The sequence below is a fragment of the Melozone crissalis genome, unplaced genomic scaffold (genome assembly GCF_028551555.1).
Source record: "Melozone crissalis strain CALT ecotype California unplaced genomic scaffold, PUWL_Pcris_2 ptg000361l_1, whole genome shotgun sequence".
Classification (NCBI taxonomy): domain Eukaryota; kingdom Metazoa; phylum Chordata; class Aves; order Passeriformes; family Passerellidae; genus Melozone; species Melozone crissalis.
This window is the reverse complement of record NW_026536104.1, coordinates 135086-157230: the sequence shown is the minus strand read 5'-3', so window position 1 is coordinate 157230 and position 22145 is coordinate 135086. Positions and strand designations below refer to the sequence as shown.

General features: G+C 50.2%; 1 protein-coding gene across 1 annotated transcript; it reads left to right on the top strand.

Annotated features, from left to right (window-relative positions):
• Positions 1-286: 286 nt before the first annotated feature.
• Positions 287-15554, top strand: LOC128949970 (leucine-rich repeat LGI family member 4-like). The gene is made up of 7 exons (XM_054294861.1): positions 287-390; positions 2839-2987; positions 6696-6811; positions 6959-7006; positions 9276-9776; positions 14508-14533; positions 15551-15554. The coding sequence occupies exons 1-7, from the start codon at positions 287-289 to the stop codon at positions 15552-15554; spliced, it is 948 nt and encodes a 315-aa protein (XP_054150836.1).
• Positions 15555-22145: the final 6591 nt, after the last annotated feature.

Here is a 22145-nt window from a genome sequence, read left to right as displayed (position 1 = left end):
TGTGCGTGACACTGGGGACACTGGGGACACTGAGACACCTGTGGGTGACACTGGGGACACTGAGACACCTGTGGGTGACACCTGTGGGTGACATTGGGGACATTGGGGACATTGGGAGGATTTGGGGACACTTTGGGGACACTGGGGGGGGTTGTGGACACCTTGGGGACACTGGGGTGGATGGAGGGTCCGTGCCAGTGTTTTGTCCCTTTTTTGTCCCCTCGGTGCCACCTGGTGCCACTTTCCGTTCCTCGGGTGCCACCCCGGTGTCCCCAAGCGCCGCTCGATGGCCCCGGTGGCGCTCAGGCGCCATTTTGTGTCACTCGGTGCCACCTCGGTGCCACTTTGGGGCCTCTCGGTGTCACCTCTGGTGCCATTTTTGTCACTTTGGTGCCACTTTGGTGCCATTTAATGCCACTTTTTGCTAATTAAATGCCACTTTGGTGCCATTTGATGCCAGTTTTGTCACTTTAGTGCCACCTGGTGCCACTTAGTGCCACTTGGGTGCCACCTGGTGCTATTTAGTGCCTATTTTTGTCACTTTAGTGCCAGTGCAGTACCATTTTTGCCACTTCGGTGCCACTTTTGTCACTTTGGTGCCACTTTGGTGCCACTCGATGTCCCTTTGGTGCCACCTGGTGCCATTTTTTGCCACTTTTTGCCACTTTGGTGCCACTTAGCGCCACCTGGCACCGCCTGGTGACACTTTGGTGCCATCTGGTGCCACTTTTTACCACTTTAATGCCATTTAGTGCCACTCTGGTGCCATCTAGTACCACTTAGTGCCATGTAGTGCCACCTGGTGCCACTTGATGTCCCTTTAGTGCCACTTCGGTGCCATTTGGTGCCACCTGGTGCCACTTGGTGTCCCTTTAGTGCCATTTGATGTCACTCTGGAGCCATTTAGTGCCACTTTTTGCTAATTTAATGCCATTTAGTGCCACTTTGGTGCCACTCTAGTGCCATTTAGTGACACCTGGTGCCACCTGGCGCTGCTTAGTGCCACTTTGGTGCCACTTTTTACCCCTTTAATGCCATTTTTTGCCACTTTGGTGCCATTTAGTGCCACTCTGATGCCATGCAGTGACACCTGGCACGCCTGGCACCCCCTGGCACCCTTTGGTGCCACTTTGGTGCCATTTGATGCCACTTTTTACCACTCTAATGCCACTTAGTGCCACTCTGGAACCATCTGATGCCCCTTGGTGCCACTTGATGTCCCCGTAGTGCCAATTCAATGCCAATTAGTGCCAATGTAGTGCCACCGGATGCCACTTTTTGTCACTTTGGTGCCATCTGATGCCACCGGGTGCCACTCTAGTGCCATTTAGTGCCACCTGGAGCCATTTTTTATCCCTTTAGTGCCACCGGGTGCCATTTGGTGCCACTTTTTGTCATTTTAGTGCCACTTGGTGCCACTTGATGTCCCTTTAGTGCCACTCTAGTGCCATTCGGTGCCACCTGGTGCCGCTTCGATGCCATTCAGTGCCATTTTTGGTCACTTTGGTGTCATTTGGTGCCCCCGGGTGCCATTTAATGCCACCTGGTGCCACTTTGGTGCCCTTTAGTGCCACTCTAATACCATGTGGTGACACCTGGGGCCACTTTGATGCCACCTGGCACCACCTGGTGACACTTAGTGCCACGTTAATGCCATTTTTTGCCACTTTGGTGACACCTGGTGCCACTCTAGTGCCACCTTTTGTCACTTTGATGCCATTTGATGCCATTTGGTGCCGCTTTTTGCCAATTCAATGTCACTTTGGTGCCACTTTGGTGCCATTTGGTGCCACTTTAACACCACTCAGTGCCACCTGGCACCCCCTGGCACCCTTTGGTGCCACTTTGGTGCCACTTTTTGCCACTTTAGTGCCACTCTAGTGTCATTTTTGCCACTTTAATGCCATTTGGAGCCACCTGGTGCCACTCAATGTCCCTTTAGTGCCATTTTTTGTCTCTGTGATGCCACTTTGGTGCCATTTAGTGCCACTTGGTGCCACTTTAATCCACTTTGGTGCCACCTGGCACCACCTGGCACCACCTGGCACCCCTTGGCACCCCTTTGATGCCACTTTAGTGCCACTTTTTACCACTTTAATGCCATTTAGTGCCACTTTGGTGCCACTTAGTGCCCCTCTGATGCCATTTAGTGACACCTGGCACACCTGGCGCCCCCTGGCGACACTTTGGTGCCACTTTGGTGACATTTGGTGCCTTTTAGTGCCACCTTTTGTCACTTTGATGCCACCTGGTGCAACTTCATGTCCCTCTAGTGCCACCTGGTGCCACTCAGGGCCACCTTTTGTCACTTTGGTGCCACCTGGCACCACCTGGTGACATTTTGGTGCCATTTAGGGTCACTTTGAGGCCAATTTTTGTCACTTAGTGCCACTCTGGTGCCATTTAGTGCCACTTTGGTGCCATTTTTTGTCACTTTTTTGCCACTTTGGTGCCATTTGGTGCCACCTGGTGCCACTTAGGGCCCCTTTAGTGCCATTTTTTGCCACTTTAGTGTCACTTAGTGCCACCTGGCACCCCCTGGCACCCCTTGGCGACACTTTGGTGCCCTTTGGGGTCATTTGGTGCCATTTTTTGCCACTTAAATGCCATTTAGTGCCACTTTGGTGCCACTTAGTGCCACTCTAATGCCACGTAGTGCCACCTGGCACCCTTTGGTGACATTTAATGACACTTTGGTGCCACTTTGGTGCCATTTGATGCCACTTAGGGCCCCTTTAGTGCCGTTTTTTGCCACTTTGGTGCCACCTAGCGACACCTGGCACCCCTGGCACCCCTTTGGTGCCACTTTGGTGCCATTTGGTGCCATTTCTGTCGCAGTGACCTCCGGGGGAACGCCCTGCGCTGGCTCCTGGCCTGGGGCCGCGCCCGCCCCTCCCCCCCAGGGGGCCGCTGCCGAGCGCCCCTCCCCCACCTGGGCGTGGCCCTGGCGCAGCTCCGCCCCCAGCAGCTCCAGTGCCAGAGGCACGGTAACTGGGATGGACTGGGAGGGACTGGGGGAGAAAATCCGGGGGTTTTAGGGTTAAAAATGGGGATTTTAGGGGGGAAAATGGGGATTTAAGGGTTAAAAATGGGGATTTTTAGGGAGAAAATGGGACTGGGTTATACTGGGATGAACTGGGACAAACTGGGAGGGACTGAGAGGGACTGGGGGATGAAAATTTGGTGGTTTTAGGTAAAAATTTGGGGATTTAAGGGTTAAAAATTGGAATTTTAGGGGTGGAAATGGGACTGGGAGGGGACTGGGTTATACTGGGATGGACTGGGATGTACTGGGAGGGACTGGGAGGGACTAAAGGGAAAAAATCCGGGGATTTCTGGAAAAAAATGGGGATTTAAGGGTTAAAATGGGACTGGGTTATACTGGGATGGACTGGGAAGGAACTGGAAGGGACTGGGGGGAGAAAATCTGGAGGTTTTAGGTAAAAATTTGGGGATTTAGGGGTTAATAATGGGGATTTAAGGATTAAAAATCGGGGGTTTTAGAGGGGAAAATGGGACTGGGTTATACTGGGACGGACTGGGACGGACTGGGGGGGACTGAAGGGAAAATATCCGGGGGTTTTAGGGTTAAAAATGGGGATTTTAGGGGGGAAAATGGGGATTTAAGGGTTAAAAATGGGGATTTAGGGGTTAAAAATGGGACTGGGACAAACTGGGAGGGACTGGGAGGTGAAAATTTGGTGGTTTTAGGTCAAAAAGGGATTTAAGGGTTAAAAATGGGGACTTAAGGGTTAAAATGGGGGGATATGAGGGGTGGAAATGGGACTGGTTGCACTGGTTTGTACTGGGTTATACTGGGAGGGAACTGGGACAAACTGGGAGGGACTGGGAGGGAAAAAATCCGGGGACTTAAGGGTTGAAAATGGGAATTTCAGGGTTAAAAATGGGGATTTAGGGGTTAAAATGGGACTGGTTGGTACTGGGAGGGGCTGGGACAAACTGGGAGGCAACTGGGATGTACTGGTTTGTACTGGGGGGAGAAAATTTGGTGGTTTTAGGTCAAAAAAAGGGGATTTGAGGGGTGGAAATGGGGATTGAAGGGTTAAAAATGGGACTGGGTTGTGCTGGGAGTGTCCCCAAGCTGTCCCCGTGTCCCCAATGTCCCCAGCAATGTCCCCAGCCTGTCCCCAATGTCCCTGGGGCTCTCCCTGGGGCTGTCCCCGTGTCCCCGGCGATGTCCCCAAGTTGTCCCTGGCTGTGTCCCCAATGTCCCCAAGCTGTCCCCAATGTCCCCAGCAATGTCCCCAGCCTGTCCCCAGTGTCCCTGGGGCTCTCCCTGGGGCTGTCCCCGTGTCCCCGGCGATGTCCCCAAGCTGTCCCTGGCTGTGTCCCCAATGTCCCCAAGCTGTCCCCAATGTCCCCAGCAATGTCCCCAGCCTGTCCCCAGTGTCCCTGGGGCTCTCCCTGGGGCTGTCCCCGTGTCCCCGGCGATGTCCCCAAGCTGTCTCTGTGTCCCCGGGCTGTCCCTGGCTGTGTCCCCGTGTCCCTGGGGTGTCCCTGGCTGTGTCCCCAATGTCCCCAAGCTCTCCCTGGGTCTGTCCCCGTGTCTCTGGGACTGTCCCTGCATGTGTCCCCAATGTCCCCAAGGTGTCCCCAATGTCCCCAAGCTGTCCCTGGCTGTGTCCTCAATGTCCCCAAGCTGTCTCTGACTGTGTCCTTCTGTCCCTTGGGTGTCCCTGGCTGTGTCCTCGTGTCCCTGGGTGTGTCCCCAACGTCCCCAAGGCTGTCCCCAATGTCCCCAAGGTGTCCCTGGGTCTGTCCCTACAACTGTCCCCAGTGTCCCTGGGGGTGTCCCTGTGTCTCTGGCAATGTCCCCAAGCTGTCCCTGGCTGTGCCCCCAATGTCTCTGGGGCTGTCCCCAAGCTGTCCCCGTGTCCCCAGTGATGTCCCCAAGCTGTCCCCAAGTTGTCCCTGGCTTTGTCCCCGTGTCCCTGGTGGTGTCGCTAAGCTGTCCCCAATGTCCCCAATGTCCCCAAGCTGTCTCTGTGTCCTTGGGTCCATCCCCCTGTCCCCAGTGTCCCCAAGCTGTCTCTGGCTGTGTCCCCGTGTCCCTGGGAGTGTCCCTGGCTGTGTCCCCAATGTCCCCAAGCTGTTCCTGGGTCTGTCCCTAGAACTGTCCCCAATGTCCCCAAGCTGTCCCTGGGTCTGTCCCCAGTGTGTCCCTGCATGTGTCCTCAGTGTCCCCAAGCTGTCCCTGGGCTGTCCCCAAGCTGTCCCCAATGTCCCTGTGTCCATTCCTCTGTCCCCAGCAATGTCCCCAAGCTGTCCCTGTGTCTCTGGCTGTGTCCCCAGTGTCCCCAAGCTGTCCCTGGCTGTGTCCCCAATGTCCCCAAGGTGTCCCTGGGTCTGTCCCTAGAACTGTGCCCAGTGTCCCTGAGGGTGTCCCTGTGTCCCTGGCAATGTCTCCAATGTCCCCAATGTCCCTGTGTCCCTGGGGCTGTCCCTGGCAATGTCCCCAATGTCCCCAAACTGTCCCCATGTCCCCGGGTTGTCCCCAGCAATGTCCCCAAGCTGTCCCTGGCTGTGTCCTTGTGTCCCTGGGGCTGTCCCCAAGCTGTCCCCAATGTCCCCAAGCTGCACCTGTGTCCCTGTGTCCCTGGGGCTGTCCCCAATGTCCCCAAACTGTCCCTGTGTCCCTGGGGCTGTCCCCAAGCTGTCCCTGGCTGTGTCCCCTTGTCCCTGCGAGTGTCCCTAGGCTGTCCCCAATGTCCCCAGTGATGTCCCCGGTGTCCCCAAGCTGTCCCTGTGTCCCTGGCTGTGTCCCCAATGTCCCCAAGGTGTCCCCAATGTCCCCATTTTGTGTCCCCAGAGCTGCGGCCGTTCCAGTCTCTCAAGAATCCCAAATTTCCCCAGATTTCCCCATTTTTACCCAAATTTTGTGGTTTTTCCCCCAGAACTGCGTCCATTCCAGACTTTGCCGTTCTCGTCCCTCGGCGCTGCCTCCGTGTCCCCAATGTCCCCAATGTCCCCATTTTGTGTCCCCAGAGCTGCGACTGTTCCAGTCTCTCAAGAATCCCAAATTTCCCCAAATTTCCCCATTTTTACCCAAACTTTCCCATTTTTGACCAAATTTCCCGTTTTTTCCCCATTTTAAACCAAATTTTCTGATTTTTGTCCCCATTTTGTGTCCCCAGAGCAGCGACCGTTCCAGCCTCTCAAGAATCCCAAATTTCCCCAAATTTTCCCATTTTTAACCAGATTTTCCCATTTTTCTCCCCATTTTCTGTCCCCAGAGCTGTGACTGTTCCAGCTTCTCAAAAATCCAAAATTTCCCCAAATTTCCCCAAATTTTCCCATTTTTTTCCCCCATGTTGTGTCCCCAGAACTGCGGCCGTTCCAGTCTCTAAGGAATCCAAAATTTCCCCAAATTTTCCCATTTTTAACCATTTTTTGGTGTGAAAAACTCCAAATTTTCCAATTTTTGTTTCCCACTTTCTGTCCCCATTTTGTGTCCCCAGAGCTGCGGCCGTTCCAGCCTCTCAGGAATCCCAAATTTTCCCCTTTTTAACCAGATTTTGGTGTGAAAAACTCCAAATTTCCCCATTTTTAACCAAATTTCCCCATTTTTGTCCCCATTTTCTGCCCCCAGGGCTGCGGCCGTTCCGGTCTCCCAAGAATCCCAAATTTCCCCAAATTTTCCCATTTTTACCCAAATTTCCCGTTTTTTCCCCCAGAGCTGCGTCCGTTCCAGACGCTGCCGTTCTCGTCCCTGGGCGCCGCCCCCGCGTCCCTCGGGGGCCACCCCTGGGTGTTCGTGGCGCAGCCGGAGCTCGGCGCCAGCTCGGGGGCAGTTCCGGGCACAGAGCGTCGTCAACGGTGAGAGAAATGGGGGGAAAAACCGGGAAATTGGGAAAAATGGGGAAAACGGGGAATTTGGGGAAAAAACGGGGAAAAAATCAACAAAAAAATGGGGAAAAAATGGAGAAATAATGGGGAGAACAAAGGAAAAATGAGGGGGAGGTTCCGGGCTCAGAGCGTGGTCAATGGTGGGAGAAATTGGGGAAAAAAATGGGGAAATTGGGAAAAACGGTTAAAAAATGAAAATTGGGGAAAAAATGGGGACAAAATGAGAAAAAACGGGAGGAAAACGGGGGAAAGCAAAGGGAAAATGAGGGAGAAATGAGGGGGAGGTTCTGGGCACAGAGCGTGGTGAACGGTGAGAGAAATTAGGGGGAAAAACGGGGAAATTGGGAAAAATGGGAAAAATGGTGAAGAAATGGCAAAAATTGGGAAAAAAACGGGGAAAAAATGGGGGGAAATCAGGGAGAATAGGGGGAAAATGAGGGGCAGGTTCCAGGCTCAGAGCGTCATCAATGGTGAGAGAAATTGGGGGGAAAAACGGGGAAATTGGGAAAAAATGGAAAAAATGGTGAAGAAATGGCAAAAATTGGGAAAAAAACGGGGAAAAAATGGGGTAAAGCAAAGGAAAAAATTGGGAAAAAATGGGGAAAAAATGGTAAAAAATGGGGTAAAATGGGGAAAAATAAAGGGAAAATGAAGGGGAAGTTCCGGGCACAGAGCGTGGTCAACGGTGAGAGAAATCGGGGAAAAAAATGGGGAAATTGGGAAAAAATGAAAAAAATTTAAAACTGGGGGAAAATGGGGAAAAAACCAGAGAAAAATTGGGAAAAACAAAGAAAAATGGGGGAGAATGAGGGAAAAATGAGGGGGAGGTTCTGGGTGCTCATCATTATAACAGTGAGAGAAATGGGGGAAAATGGGGAAAATGGGAAAAAATTGGGGGAAAAATGGGGAAAACCAGGGGGAAAATGGGAGAGAAATGGAAAAGAAAGGGGGAAATGGGAAAAAGACCAAAGGAAAATTGAAAAAATGGGGGGAAAGGGAGAGGAATGGAGAAAAATAATTTAAAAATGGGGGGAAATGGGGAAAAGTGCTGGGAAATGGGGAAAAGCAGCAGGGAAGGAATGGTGGGAACCGGGCTGAGGGACAGCAAGGGCCCCGAGGTCACCGGTGTCCCCAACATCTCCAATGTCCCCAGTGTCCCATCACCCCAACATCTCCAGGGTCCCCAACATCTCCAATGTCCCCAGTGTCCCATCACCCCAACATCTCCAGGGTCCCCAACATCTCCAATGTCCCCAGTGTCCCATCACCCCAACATCTCCAATGTCCCCAAGGTCCCCATCACCCCAACATCTCCAGGGTCCCCAAGGTCCCCATCACCCCAACATCTCCAATGTCCAAACATCTCCAATGTCCCCAAGGTCCCCATCACCCCAACATCTCCAATGTCCAAACATCTCCAATGTCCAAACATCTCCAATGTCCCCAAGGTCGCCATCACCCCAACATCTCCAATGTCCCCAAGGTCCCCATCACCCCAACATCTCCAATGTCCCCAGTGTCCCATCACCCCAACATCTCCGATCTCCCCAAGGTCCCCATCACCCCAACATCTCCAATGTCCCCAGTGTCCCATCACCCCAACATCTCCAATGTCCCCAAGGTCCCCATCACCCCAACATCTCCAATGTCCAAACATCTCCAATGTCCCCAAGGTCGCCATCACCCCAACATCTCCAGGGTCCCCAAGGTCCCCATCACCCCAACATCTCCAATGTCCAAACATCTCCAATGTCCCCAAGGTCGCCATCACCCCAACATCTCCGATGTCCCCAAGGTCGCCATCACCCCAACATCTCCAATGTCCCCAATGTGCCCAACAACCTCCATATTCCCAAAGTCCCCAAGGTCCCCAATGTCCCAAGGTCTCCAATGTCCCCAGTGTCCCCAAGGTCCTCAGTGCCCCCAATGTCCCCAAGGTCTCAAAGGTCCTCAACCTCTCCAGTGCCTCCAAGGTCCCCAAGTCCCCAAGGTCCCCAATGTCCCCAAGCTCTCCAAGGTCCCTACTGTCCCCAAGGTCCCCAAGGCCCCATCACCCCAACATCTCCAATGTCCCCAAGGTCCCAAAGGTCCCCAACGTCTCCAATGTCCCCAAGCTCCCCAATATCCCCAGTGCCCCCAGTGTCTCCAGGGTTCCAAAGGTCCCCAACGTCTCCAATGTCTCCAAGGTCCCAAGATCTCCAACATCTCCAATGTCCCCAATGTCCCCATCACCCCAACATGTCCAATATCCCCAAGGTCTCTAAGGTCCCCAACATCTCCAAGGTCCCCAAACTTCACAAGGTCCGCATCAGCCCAACATCTCCAATGTGCCCAACATCTCCAATGTCCCCAGGGTTCCAAGGTCTGCAACATCTCCAACATCTCCAACGTCCCCGCTGTCCCCTCCGGGCTCGTCCCCGGCGTCCTGCCACCCCGTGGTGGTGGCCGACACGCCGCTCCTGGTGGTGGCCCAGCCGCGCGGCGGCTCCTGGGTGCGGCGCCGCTCGGGCTCCTCCTTCGTGCGCCGCCAGTCCCTGGGCCAGGGCCGCCTGCGCCGTCCCCATGCCGTCACCTCCGCCCGCCTGGGCGGCTGCCTCTACCTGGGCGTGGCCGACGGCTCCAAGGGCGGCGTCTCCGCCGTGTTCCGCCGGGCTTCCGGAGCCTTCTACCCGGCGCAGGCGCCGCGGCCGTGGCGGCGCGACACGCGCCTGGAGTTCCTGGAGCTGGGCGGCCGCGCGGCGCGGGTGGCCCGCGGCGCCGCCAGGAGGCCCCGGGCGTTCCTGCGGGGCGCCGGCGGCTTCGCGCCGCACGCGGACGTCCCGCACGCGCCCGACGTCTACGCGGCCGAGCGCTTCGGCGTGGAGGGCGGCGTGTTCCCGTGTCTCGCCCGGTTCCTGGGGGACGCCGAGGTGAGGAACGGGGTGGGTGGTGGAGGTGGTGGTTTGGGGGTTCATTGAGGTTGTGGGGGTCCATCGGGGTTATGGGGTTCCATCAGGGTCATGGGGTTATGGGGGTCCATCATGGTTATGGGGTTATGGAGTTCCATCAGGGTCATGGCGTCCATCACGGTTATGAGGTTATGGGGGTCCATCAAGGTCATGGAGTGATGTGGTTATGGGGGCTGATCAAGGTCATGGGGTTATGGGGGTCCATCAGGCTCATGGGGGTCCATCAGAGTCATGGGGGTCCATCAAGGTCATGGTGGGTCAGCAGGATCATGGGGTTATGGAGGTCCATCATGGTCATGTGGTTATGGGGGTCCATCAGGGTCATGGAGTGATGTGGTTATGGGGGCTGATCAAGGTCATGGGGTTATGGGGTTCCATCAGGGTCATGGGGTTATGTGGTGGTGGAGGTCGATCAAGGTAATGGAGTCATGGGGTTATGGGGTTCCATCAAGGCCATGGAGTTATGGGGTCCATCATGGTCATGTGGTTATGGGGCTCCATCAGGGTCGTGGGGATCCATCAAGGTCCTTGGGGTCCATCAAGGTCATGCTGTTATGGAGGTCCATCAAGGTCATGTTAGGTCAGCAGGGTCATGGAGTTATGGGGGTCCATCATCGTTATGGGGTTATGAGGGTCCATCATGGTTATGTGGTTATGGGGTTCCATCAGGGTCATGGGGTTATGGGGGTCCATCAGGGTCATGAGGTTATGGGCGTCCATCAGGGTCATGGGGTGATGTGGTTATGGAGGTCGATCAAGGTCATGGAGTCATGAGGGTATGGTATTCCATCAAGTTCATGAGGTCATAAGGTTATGGGGTTCCATCATGGTTATGGGGTTATGGGGTTCCATCAAGGTTATGGGATTATGGGGTCCATCAGGATCATGGGATCATGGAGTTCCGTCACGGTCATGAGGCCATGTAGTTATGGAGGTCCATCAAGACCATGGGGGGTAACCACGGTCATGGGGTTATGGGTTCCATCAAGGCCATGTGGTTATGGGGGTCCATCAAGGTCATGGGGTTATGGGGGTCCATCAAGGCTATGGGGTTATGGGGTTCCATCAGGGTCATGGGGGTCCATCAAGGTCCTTGGGGTCCATCAAGGTCATGCTGTTATGGAGATCCATCAGGGTCATGGGGTTATGGAGGTCCATCAAGGTCATGTTGGGTCAGCAGGGTCATGGAGTTATGGAGTTCCATGAGGGTCATGGGGTTATGGAGGTCCATCATGGTTATGGTTATGGGGTTATGGGGGTCCATCAGGGTCATGGGGTCATGTGGTTATGGGGTCCATTATGGTCATGAGGTCATGTGGTTATGGGGTTCTATCAAGGTCATGGGTCCATGGAGATCCATCAAGGTCATGTGGTCATGGGGGGTAACCAGGGTCATGGAGTTACGGGGTCCATCAGGGTCATGTGGTTATGGGGGTCCATCAAGGTTATGGGATCATGGGGTTATGGAGGTCCATCACGGTCATGGGTTCGTGGGGTTCCATCAGGGTTATGGGGCCATGTGGTTATGGGGGTCCATCAGGGTCATGGAGGTCCATCAAGGTCATGTTAGGTCATCAGGGTCATGGGGTTATGGAGTTCCATCATGGTCATGGAGTTATGGGGTTCCATCAGGGTCATGGGGTTATGGAGTTCCATCATGGTCATGGAGTTATGGGGTTCCATCAGGGTCATGGGGTTATGGAGTTCCATCATGGTCATGGAGTTATGGGGTTCCATCAGGGTCATGGGGTTATGGAGTTCCATCATGGTCATGGAGTTATGGGGCTCCATCAGGGTCATGGGGTTATGGAGTTCCATCATGGTCATGGAGTTATGGGGTTCCATCAGGGTCATGGGGTTATGGAGTTCCATCATGGTCATGGAGTTATGGGGTTCCATCATCGTTATGGGGTTATGAGGGTCCATCATGGTTATGTGGTTATGGGGTTCCATCAGGGTCATGGGGTTATGGGGGTCCATCAGGGTCATGAGGTTATGGGCGTCCATCAGGGTCATGGGGTGATGTGGTTATGGAGGTCGATCAAGGTCATGGAGTCATGAGGGTATGGTATTCCATCAAGTTCATGAGGTCATGAGGTTATGGGGTTCCATCATGGTTATGGGGTTATGGGGTTCCATCAAGGTTATGGGATTATGGGGTCCATCAGGATCATGGGATCATGGAGTTCCGTCACGGTCATGAGGCCATGTAGTTATGGAGGTCCATCAAGACCATGGGGGGTAACCACGGTCATGGGGTTATGGGTTCCATCAAGGCCATGTGGTTATGGGGGTCCATCAAGGTCATGGGGTTATGGGGGTCCATCAAGGCTATGGGGTTATGGGGTTCCATCAGGGTCATGGGGGTCCATCAAGGTCCTTGGGGTCCATCAAGGTCATGCTGTTATGGAGATCCATCAGGGTCATGGGGTTATGGAGGTCCATCAAGGTCATGTTGGGTCAGCAGGGTCATGGAGTTATGGAGTTCCATGAGGGTCATGGGGTTATGGAGGTCCATCATGGTTATGGTTATGGGGTTATGGGGGTCCATCAGGGTCATGGGGTCATGTGGTTATGGGGTCTATTATGGTCATGAGGTCATGTGGTTATGGGGTTCTATCAAGGTCATGGAGTCATGAGGTTATGGGGTTCCATAAAGGCCATGTGGTTATGGGGTTCCATCAGGGTTATGGGGTCATGTGGTTATGGGGGTCCACCAGGGTCATGGAGTTATGGGGTTCCATCAGGGTCATGGGGTTATGGAGTTCCATCATGGTCATGGAGTTATGGGGTTCCATCAGGGTCATGGGGTTATGGAGTTCCATCATGGTCATGGAGTTATGGGGTTCCATCAGGGTCATGGGGTTATGGAGTTCCATCATGGTCATGGAGTTATGGGGTTCCATCAGGGTCATGGGGTTATGGAGTTCCATCATGGTCATGTGGTTATGGGGTTCCATCAGGGTCATGGGGTTATGGAGTTCCATCATGGTCATGGAGTTATGGGGTTCCATCAGGGTCATGGGGTTATGGAGTTCCATCATGGTCATGGAGTTATGGGGTTCCATCAGGGTCATGGGGTTATGCGGTTCCATCATGGTTATGTGGTTATGGGGGTCCATCAGGCTCAAGGGGTTATGGGGTTCCATCAAAGTCATGGGGTCATGGGGTTCCATCAGGGTCATGGGGTTATGGGGGTCCATCATGGTCATGGGGTTATGGAGGTCTAACAGGGTCATGTGGTTATGGGGGTCCATCAGGGTTATGGGGTTATGGAGGTACATCAAGGTTATGAGGTTATGGGGTTCCATCAAGGTCATGGAGTCATGAGGTTATGGGGTTCCATAAAGGCCATGTGGTTATGGGGTTCCATCAGGGTTATGGGGTCATGTGGTTATGGGGGTCCACCAGGGTCATGGGGTTATGGAGGTCCATCAGGGTCATGGTGGGTCAGCAGGGTCATGGAGTTATGGGGTTCATCAAGGTCATGTGGTTATGGGGGTCCATCAAGATCATTGTGGGTCAGCAGGATCATGTGGCTATGGGGGTCCATCAGGGTTATGTGGTTATGGGGGTCCATCAGGGTTATGTGGTTATGGGCGTCCATCAAGGCCATGTGGTCATGGAAGGTCAGCAGGGTCATGTGGTTATGGGAGTCCATCATGGTTATGGGATTTTGGGGTGCCATCATGGTCATGGAGTTCCATCAAGGTCATGCGGTCATGGGGTTCCATTAAGATCATGTGGTCAAGGGGGGTCACCAGGCTCATGTGGGACCACCATGGTCATGATGGTCACCACATGGCCACGGGGGCCAACTGGGGTCACATGAGCCACCTCTGACCCCCTGACCCCATGTGCAGGTGGGTGATGGTGCTGGGAGGGCTCCAACCCAACCCAAACACCCCATGGTCCCACTGCGGACCCCATGATCCCATCACCCATCCCATGGTCCCACCACCACCCCATGGTCCCACCACCCATCCCATGGTCCCATCATCACCCATCCCATGGTCCCACCACCACCCCATGGTCCCATCACCACCCCATGGTCCCACCACCCATCCCATGGTCCCAGCACCCATCCCATGGTCCCACCACCCATCCCATGGTCCCACTGCGGACCCCATGATCCCATCACCCATCCCATGGTCCCACCACCACCCCATGGTCCCACCACCCATCCCATGGTCCCACTGCGGACCCCATGATCCCATCACCCATCCCATGGTCCCACCACCACCCCATGGTCCCACCACCCATCCCATGGTCCCATCATCACCCATCCCATGGTCCCACTGCGGACCCCATGGTCCCACCACCCATCCCGTGGTCCCATCAGACATCCCATGATCCCACCACCGCCCCATGGTCCCAGCACCCACCCCATGGTCCCACCACTGACCCCAAAACCCACCCCAAATCAACCCAACCAACCCAACCCATCCCAACCCACCCCATCCCATGCCAACCCAACCATGTCATGGTCCCAGCACCTACTCCATGGTCCAACTGCTGACCCAACCCCATGTCCAGGCGATGGCGCTGGGAAGGCTCCAACCCAAGACAACCCAACTCAACCCAACCATGGTCCTACCACCATCCCATGACCCCATCACTGACCCCACGGTCCCACCACTGACCCCATGGTCCCACCACCATCTCATGACCCCACACCCCCCTGGTGCCCAGGTGATGCGCTGGGAGGGCTCCAACCCGTCCCAACCCAACCCATGCCATGGTCCCACCACCATCCCATGACCCATCATCCACCCCATGGTCCCACCACTGATCTCATGACCCCATGATCCCACCATCCACCCCACGGTCCCATCACCATCTCATGGTCCCACCATCCACCCCATGGTCCCATCACCATCTCATGGTCCGTCCTCGTGCACAGGTGATGCGCTGGGAGGGCGCCAACCCAACCCAACCCAACGCAACCCAACCCAACTCATCCCATCCCATGGTCCCACCATCATCCCATGATTTCACCACCCATGCCATGGTCCCACCACCCATCCCCTGACCCCACCACTGATCCCCTGACCCCACCACTGATCCCCTGACCCCACCACCATCTCATGACCCCACCACCATCTCATGACCCCCCCACCACACCCAGGCGATGCGCTGGGAGGGCTCCAACCCAACCAAACCCAACCAACCCAACTCAACTCAACCCAACCTAACCCAACCCAACCATGCCATGGTCCCACCACCATCCCATGACCCATCATCCATCCCATGGTCCCACCACTGACTCTACCATGTCCAGGTGATGCCCTGGGGGCATTCCAACCCAACCTGACCCAACCCAACCCAACCCAATGAACCCACCCCATGGTCCCACCACTGGTCTCATGACCCCATTGTCCCACCACCCATCCCATCGTTCCACCAGCCATCCCATGGTCCCACCACCCATCCCATTGTTCCACCACCCACCCCATGACCCCACCGCCATCTCATGGTCCCCCCTGGTGCCCAGGTGATGCGCTGGGAGGGCTCCAACCCAACCCAAACCAATCCAATCCAATCCAACCACCCCATGGTCCCACCAACCACCCCATGGTCCCACCACTGATCTCATGACCCCACCCACATCCAGGTGATGCATTGGGAGGGCTCCAACCCAACCTTTTTTTTCCTAATAGAGCCAAAAAGATTCCTCTGCTTCTAATACTCTTTGTGAATAAAAACAGCTATCTACCTCTGTCCCTATGTTTCAGATGAGCTAAGAAAAACCAAAAGCTCTTTTTCTGTTTCATCTTTACTGACAGAAAAAAACTATCTTTAACAAAAAAATTTTCATTATCTCACTCTGTCTGAAGTGCCAGGTAAGATACAGATGGGAATTCAATGTTCAGCTTGCTCACCAGTCAAGGGTCACAATTTATGGTTTTCTCCTTCTCTTTATGAGTGGTTCTAAAGCTGTTGAATGAAATTCCCCAGCTACATCAGCATTGGTATGAAAAAAAAATACCAAAAGAAAGTTTCCACAAAATAACAAACACATCTCTTTTCTCAAACCATACTTCCCTGACTATATGCAGCCAACACAGAAATAACATAAAAACTTATTTCAAGTTAATAAGAACTTTGACAATTTTATTGGCTTCCACATAGCAGCAAGTCTAAAGGATGTAACTGCAGAAAATCCCAAGACTTCTGTGAAAAAAGGGGGGGATGATTTTGTTAGAAGTGTTAATGCACACCTTACCTGCTTTCATGAGTGCTTGCATTCTTAAAAAACAAGATTACAAAGGCTAGATATGCCTAGATAAAAATCCCAGCTGGCAAAGTCTACACTTGCAGCCTCAAACCAACACACAGGAATCCAACTGAGCACTGCATTTGATTTACTGCACGAGATTGAGAACATATCTTAATACAAATCCCTGCCAATATTATATTCCTTGCAATAGCATATTTCATACTCTTTTTCCAAATCTAATTTTTAAAGACTTACATAATCCTTCAACTTCCTTTTGGATATTAGCCTCTGTTCTGCTGCTTTTATTGGCTATTCAGCCTACACTTAAATATCTCTGTGCCTTACATTAAATATTTTTATCCATCCTCACTGTTTGTACCCTGCAGACATCTGCAGCCTATTGCTTTCTGCTTTGGTCATCATTACTTACTGCATTCTTTAGCCTTTATTTTTTCATTTTTTTCCTCAGATGTTTCCTGACTATTCTGGTCTCTAAGCACTCTCCAAATATTTCTAATCTAGTAGTGAAGAACTGAGCACAATCTTGCTAGCAATCTCCTCAGTCAGTAAGATGAAGTACTTCACTACTGATGTAAAATATTTTTCATAGTCTGTTTGAACTTAAATTCAGCTTACATTACAAACTTAGATACATTTTAGTGTTCATCTTGTTTTAGGAGAGTCTCAGGATTACCATTTTCAACATTTCTGTTACCTTTAACAATGGCAGTGGGAAAGGACAAGGGATAAGAGGAACATCTTGCAGCATAAAATAACATTTTTTACAGAAATGCAGAATTGATTTTCAGCCTCCTTTTGAGTGCCATTAGCACTCTATTGAAGACAACTCAGAGGTATCTTTAGTCCAAGTCCACTTTAAAATGGAGAAGAGACACCTGGCTTATTCCTAGGATAGCTAACACTAAAAGGCAAATAACGGGAACTTCAGGAAGAGCTGTGGCTTATCAGTTCCACAAAAATGCAACCAGTATTTCTAAACCAAATCAAACCTGTCTCCTCTGGAGAGCCTTTGTCATGTGGATTTACTGACCTGTGTTGGAATGGATTTGAGGAGTATTCTTCTGCACAGTCACAGGCTTTTTTATTTCTCCTCACCACTGTTTCTATTTTCAAATGGATTGCAGTATAATTTCTGCAATATAAAGTGGTTTTAAATTTAATTTATTACTTATCTCAGATATGAAGCTACACTTTAAGGAGCAACAGTAATTCATCTCCAGAACTGCAAAGTGAAAGAAGGAATCTCCTAAAGAGTAACTACTTCTAAAAATTGGTCGTAAGGTTTTTATGGTCTGTGCACAGAAAATAAACTGGAATTGGAAATAGATAGGGAATTGTTATTCCATGAGGGGCTACACATAAACTGCCAACCAACTGCTTTTCCTTCACGTGGTTTTGTAAGCATGGTCACCTAGAATCAGTCATGTCATTGCACTGCCCTTCCAGGCTGAACAGGAGAAGCAAGGCCACTTCCCATGCTGCTGTACTGTGAAGGAAACAAATGAATTAGGAGTCCCACTGGATTAGGACTTCCACTCTCGTTTCTGTCTCCTCGCCAGACTGCGCCCCCTGATGTGACTGAAGAGCAGGAGGGAGGAAGGCTCACTTTTGCTATCATGTTTTACAGTTAATGGCTTTGATTTCTAGATCTGTCTGCAGTTTGGTTTTTATTTGTTGGCCGTGAAAGTTTTATTCTGTTCTGTTAGCAGCAGGAAGCGGATGGCTAACTTGTCACTGAAAAAGCCCAGAATAAATCTTGCAGCAGCCACTCGTACACTGCTGCTGAATCAGGGCAGCTCTGCAGGAAGCTGTAATGCATTATTATTGTTTGTATTATTGAGGTGCTCGCTGAACAAGAAGAGCCTCTGACCAACAGAACTCACAATCCAAGGAAAGAGAGGGACTGACAGGACAGCAGCTCGTGTTTCCATGGCCAGATGGATCAACCCAACCACTGCAGAGTTTACGTTATGCTGACAACACTCAAAGTCTGCAGAATCACCTGCATTTTTATATTTTTCACATGCCCATGAAAATACTCACCTGCATTCCTAAAGTGTGTATTTTTCAGTACACAGAGGAAGACAGACTTTGCTAACCGTGTGGCTGTGAAGCAAGAATTACCTCAGTGCAGGCTGGCACACTGGGTGGACAAAAGCTTTTCTTATGGATTTCTTTGCACAGGAAGCCTTATGCTCAAGAGTAAATATATCTCTACATAATATAGCAAGTCAAGGGAAAAACCAGAAACAGCATTACCAAGTATTCAGTTAGATCACTTGATCTCAGGTGAGTGTCATTCCTTAAGTTTCATTTAAAAGAGCTCTTGAATCTGAAAACTCCATTGAGAACAGGAAAACACCATTGTCACATTAAGCCTATGGATAGCAAAGTGCTCACCACCACAGAGAAATATGGGGAATTTAGAAATCAAAACAAATTACTCTGATTTTCTGGAAAGATGCAAATGACTGAACCCACACTGCACACCATCTTACTTGGTAAAGCACCAGCAGATCTACAGAAGCCACGATTTCCTTTGGTTCTATCCTGAAGAAACCAAGGAGTGTATAACTAATAGTCAGATCAGGTGCTGGGGTACAAGAGCTTGAAGCAAATCAGCCTCTTTGCCCTCAAAGACCTCATGGGATTTACTATGCCAAGAAACACTTTCTGCAGTCTCTCTGACAATAAAAAACTGCAACTCAAATTCATTTTTCTTCTCTTAGCTACCTGCCACTGAATTTATAACAGCAGGAGATGGTGCAATCCTTGACATATTGCTGTCTCAAGACTCAGGTCTGCATTAAACATTTTTAGGTTTTCATGTACAGCGTCAGAGCATTACAATTAAAAACCAAACCAAACAAAAAAACTCCATCAGATTCAGTTACTCCAGTACTGCAAAACTAAACAGAGGGGAAAAAATACAGAAATTCATTTTTCAAAGAAAACCAAACACAAAATACCTGATGAAACAAACAAGAATTTCATCAAAAGCAGAACTAATGGAAACCACCGAATTTACAGGAATGAGGGCTGCAATCCCAAAACTGCATGCATGATTTTTACCATGGGTAAACTGCTAAATTAAACTCAGCACCAAGCTTATTCCATGGATTTGGAGGTGTCCAGCTCACACAGGTGCAGAACAGGAGGAAGAGGTGCACGAGGAATTACCAGCATTGCTCTGGCAGCCGTAGAAGTGTCACAGTCAGAGCAGAACCAGCACACCTGCATCCCTGTGACCCCTCTGCAGTCCTCTTGCTTTGGGAGAGGATTTTTATCATGCTTTCAACTTCAAACATCAGTATGATTTTAACAGAAAGAGCTGGGCTCTATTGAGCAGCAGTTGTGTTCATCTTACTAGACTAAAATTCACAGAGGCTGGCACATAAACCAAACTGCTTTTAGAAGTTAGATGTTATGGAGACTGACTGGTAGAATGTACTATATGCTGGTAGCAGCCCATAAAATATGTAAGACAATTTTTAGAACTTTTTTTTTAATTCTATCTCTCTACTGTCTCACAGTGTGCAATATTCCACACTACTACAGCTGACACAATATGCTCAAGTAAACCAGTCTCGCTAGGGCATCAGACAGCCACAGAGATATCCCAGTCAGTCATTTTCCTTCTCCTTGGCACTTCTGAAGAACTGAATGCACTTTTTACCTGCTATTTCCAACAAGTGAGTAAGAAACAGCTTAGGAGCTTCAGGTCAAATTAAGGAAGAAGGTATGCACACACACAGCAGACACATTCCACAATGGTATACAGGTATTACAGCTAACCAACTGGGAACCCAGAATGATTTAGCACAACAGAAGTTCATCATCATTAATGTCTCATGTAATTTAAAGATGTGATTAAAAAGATTTTTTAACGTCCCCGAAGCAAAGATTTATGGCTCAGTGGTTCTGCAGCTGACACATGTGATGACACATCTGTCATTTCTTTCTGATAACCTTCTACGTGATCCTACAGATAAAGAAGCAATCAACTTAGAGAGTTAGACTTCCTCCTGTGACAGGGACCATCCTTTGTCTTGACAATTCAAGCTTTCTGCCTGAACCTTTTAGTCCTTCTGCCTTAACACAATATATAGAGAAAATTCTGTTCCAAGGAAAATATTTAGGTCATTCTTGTGCACAAAAAGCTGAACAGCCGAATGACTGCACTTTTAAAATTTACAGCCAAGTGGTCTGCTTTGCCTTGGGAAGTTCTGGTTCCTTTCCATGCATGCTGCAGAGGGTGAAAAGATACTTAATGGGTTTTAAAAAACTGCAATAATTTAAGCAGTGGTGAGTAATGTGGATGAATTTAATACAGGGAATATACAATTAGCTCTTAGTGGGGAAATCTGTTATTAAACAGAACTATATGAAACAAAAGGTTAGGCCACCAATGTGACTAAGAAAGCAACAAAGAAGCGACAGCACTGGCTATGGAAAATGGAAGAGGACTGATCCAACCAAATACAAATGTTTATATTTGATGGCAGGCACTCTGGAAACAATTTATGAACAAGGCCACATACTTTTAAGGTGCAATTCACTTAACCAGGGCCTCCCTGAAGATCAGCTGTTTTTCTGTGTTTATGTCTACTGTGGGAATTTACAGGAGTAGCTCCATTAGAGGAGTCTGCCTTATAAACCTCAACATGCAGGCGAGATGAGAGACTGGATGGAGACTGAAGGGCTAGGAACTGATTCCTTTTGGCTGCACCCTCTCCATTAGCAGAACAACGTTTATCACAGCTCTTTTCTCCAGTGCTAGTGCTGGGAGACTGCAGCCTGAGCCTTGTACTGCCCACTGCCATGCACACGTACACCAACAGATGCACCGCCCAGGCACTCCCAAACCAGAATGATACATAAGGATCTATCAGCCCCTTCCAATAATGGATATGGTTAATATGAAGATTTTTCCTTGGCAATTATAAAGAATAACTACAGGTAGAGAAAAAGGTTAGGCTTACCTGAAGAGATCCCCATCCTGACTTCAATTCAGTTTCTTTTGAAAAGCACACAAAGGACCAGGCAGTCAAGAGGAGCTCAAACAGCTAATTATTAGGACAAAATAATTTGGTAGTGTTCTAATTTTTCATTTGAAAAACGTGATTAACTTTCAAGGAACTCCAGCAAGTGCACATACTGGGGAACTGAAGGGAAAGGTGGAAAGGTGCATGGCCTAGATCACCAGCACAGATTAACTGTCATCAGGAGAAAAACCCACATTTAATTTCCCCTCTTTCATCATCTGCTTCTCCCTTGAAAAATCTCAATGCTTTACAGTAATAAAAATTTCACCAAGAGTAACTCTAACAAAAGAAGATATTAAATTAGTAGACTGTCAGCCAGGACAATCACGGTCTATTAAGATAAACTTATTCTGTGGATATCTAGATAGATTTCTCTCTGTATGTCCATTTAAATGAATTATTTGCATGGCACATGCTCTTAAGTCTTTCTAAAAGAAACAAGGAAAATAAAATACAACATTGTCACAGCCTAATGGTCCCTCCTGCCAGACAGACAATAGGAGAGAAAAAACCACTGAAAAATGAATGTTGAGTTGATTATTACCAAGCTTATTTTCAAAGTGGGAGGCAATTAGACCATGGAAACATTCTCTTCCATTATCTCTATTTTACCAGAGGAAGATAAAGTACATAAATATAAGGATGGATGGTAATTGTTGATGCACAGTGACAGCTACTCCTTATCTCACATCGAAGAACTGTGTTCCATCAGCCCAGCTGTTACACACAGACTGGCAAGTCTCTCACAGGTACTTATTCAAAGAATCTCAACCACTGTTTCAAGTTGTTGGGGTCCTCCTTGTTTTGTTTGTAATTGAAGAAGCTGTGGTGAAACTAGAATAAACTTAATCTGCTGTTTAACAAAACAAAGCATTTACAACAGAATTTAGGTGGATAAACGAAGTTTGTAAAACATTTTCAGAAGGACTCTTTACACTTGTGTTCCTGACACTACAGGTACTCCGGCTGAAGTAGCACCACTTTGCCTCCTCTTTAGAGGTACAGAAGACACTCATTTTGGAAAGCCTGCTTTTAATCTGACTT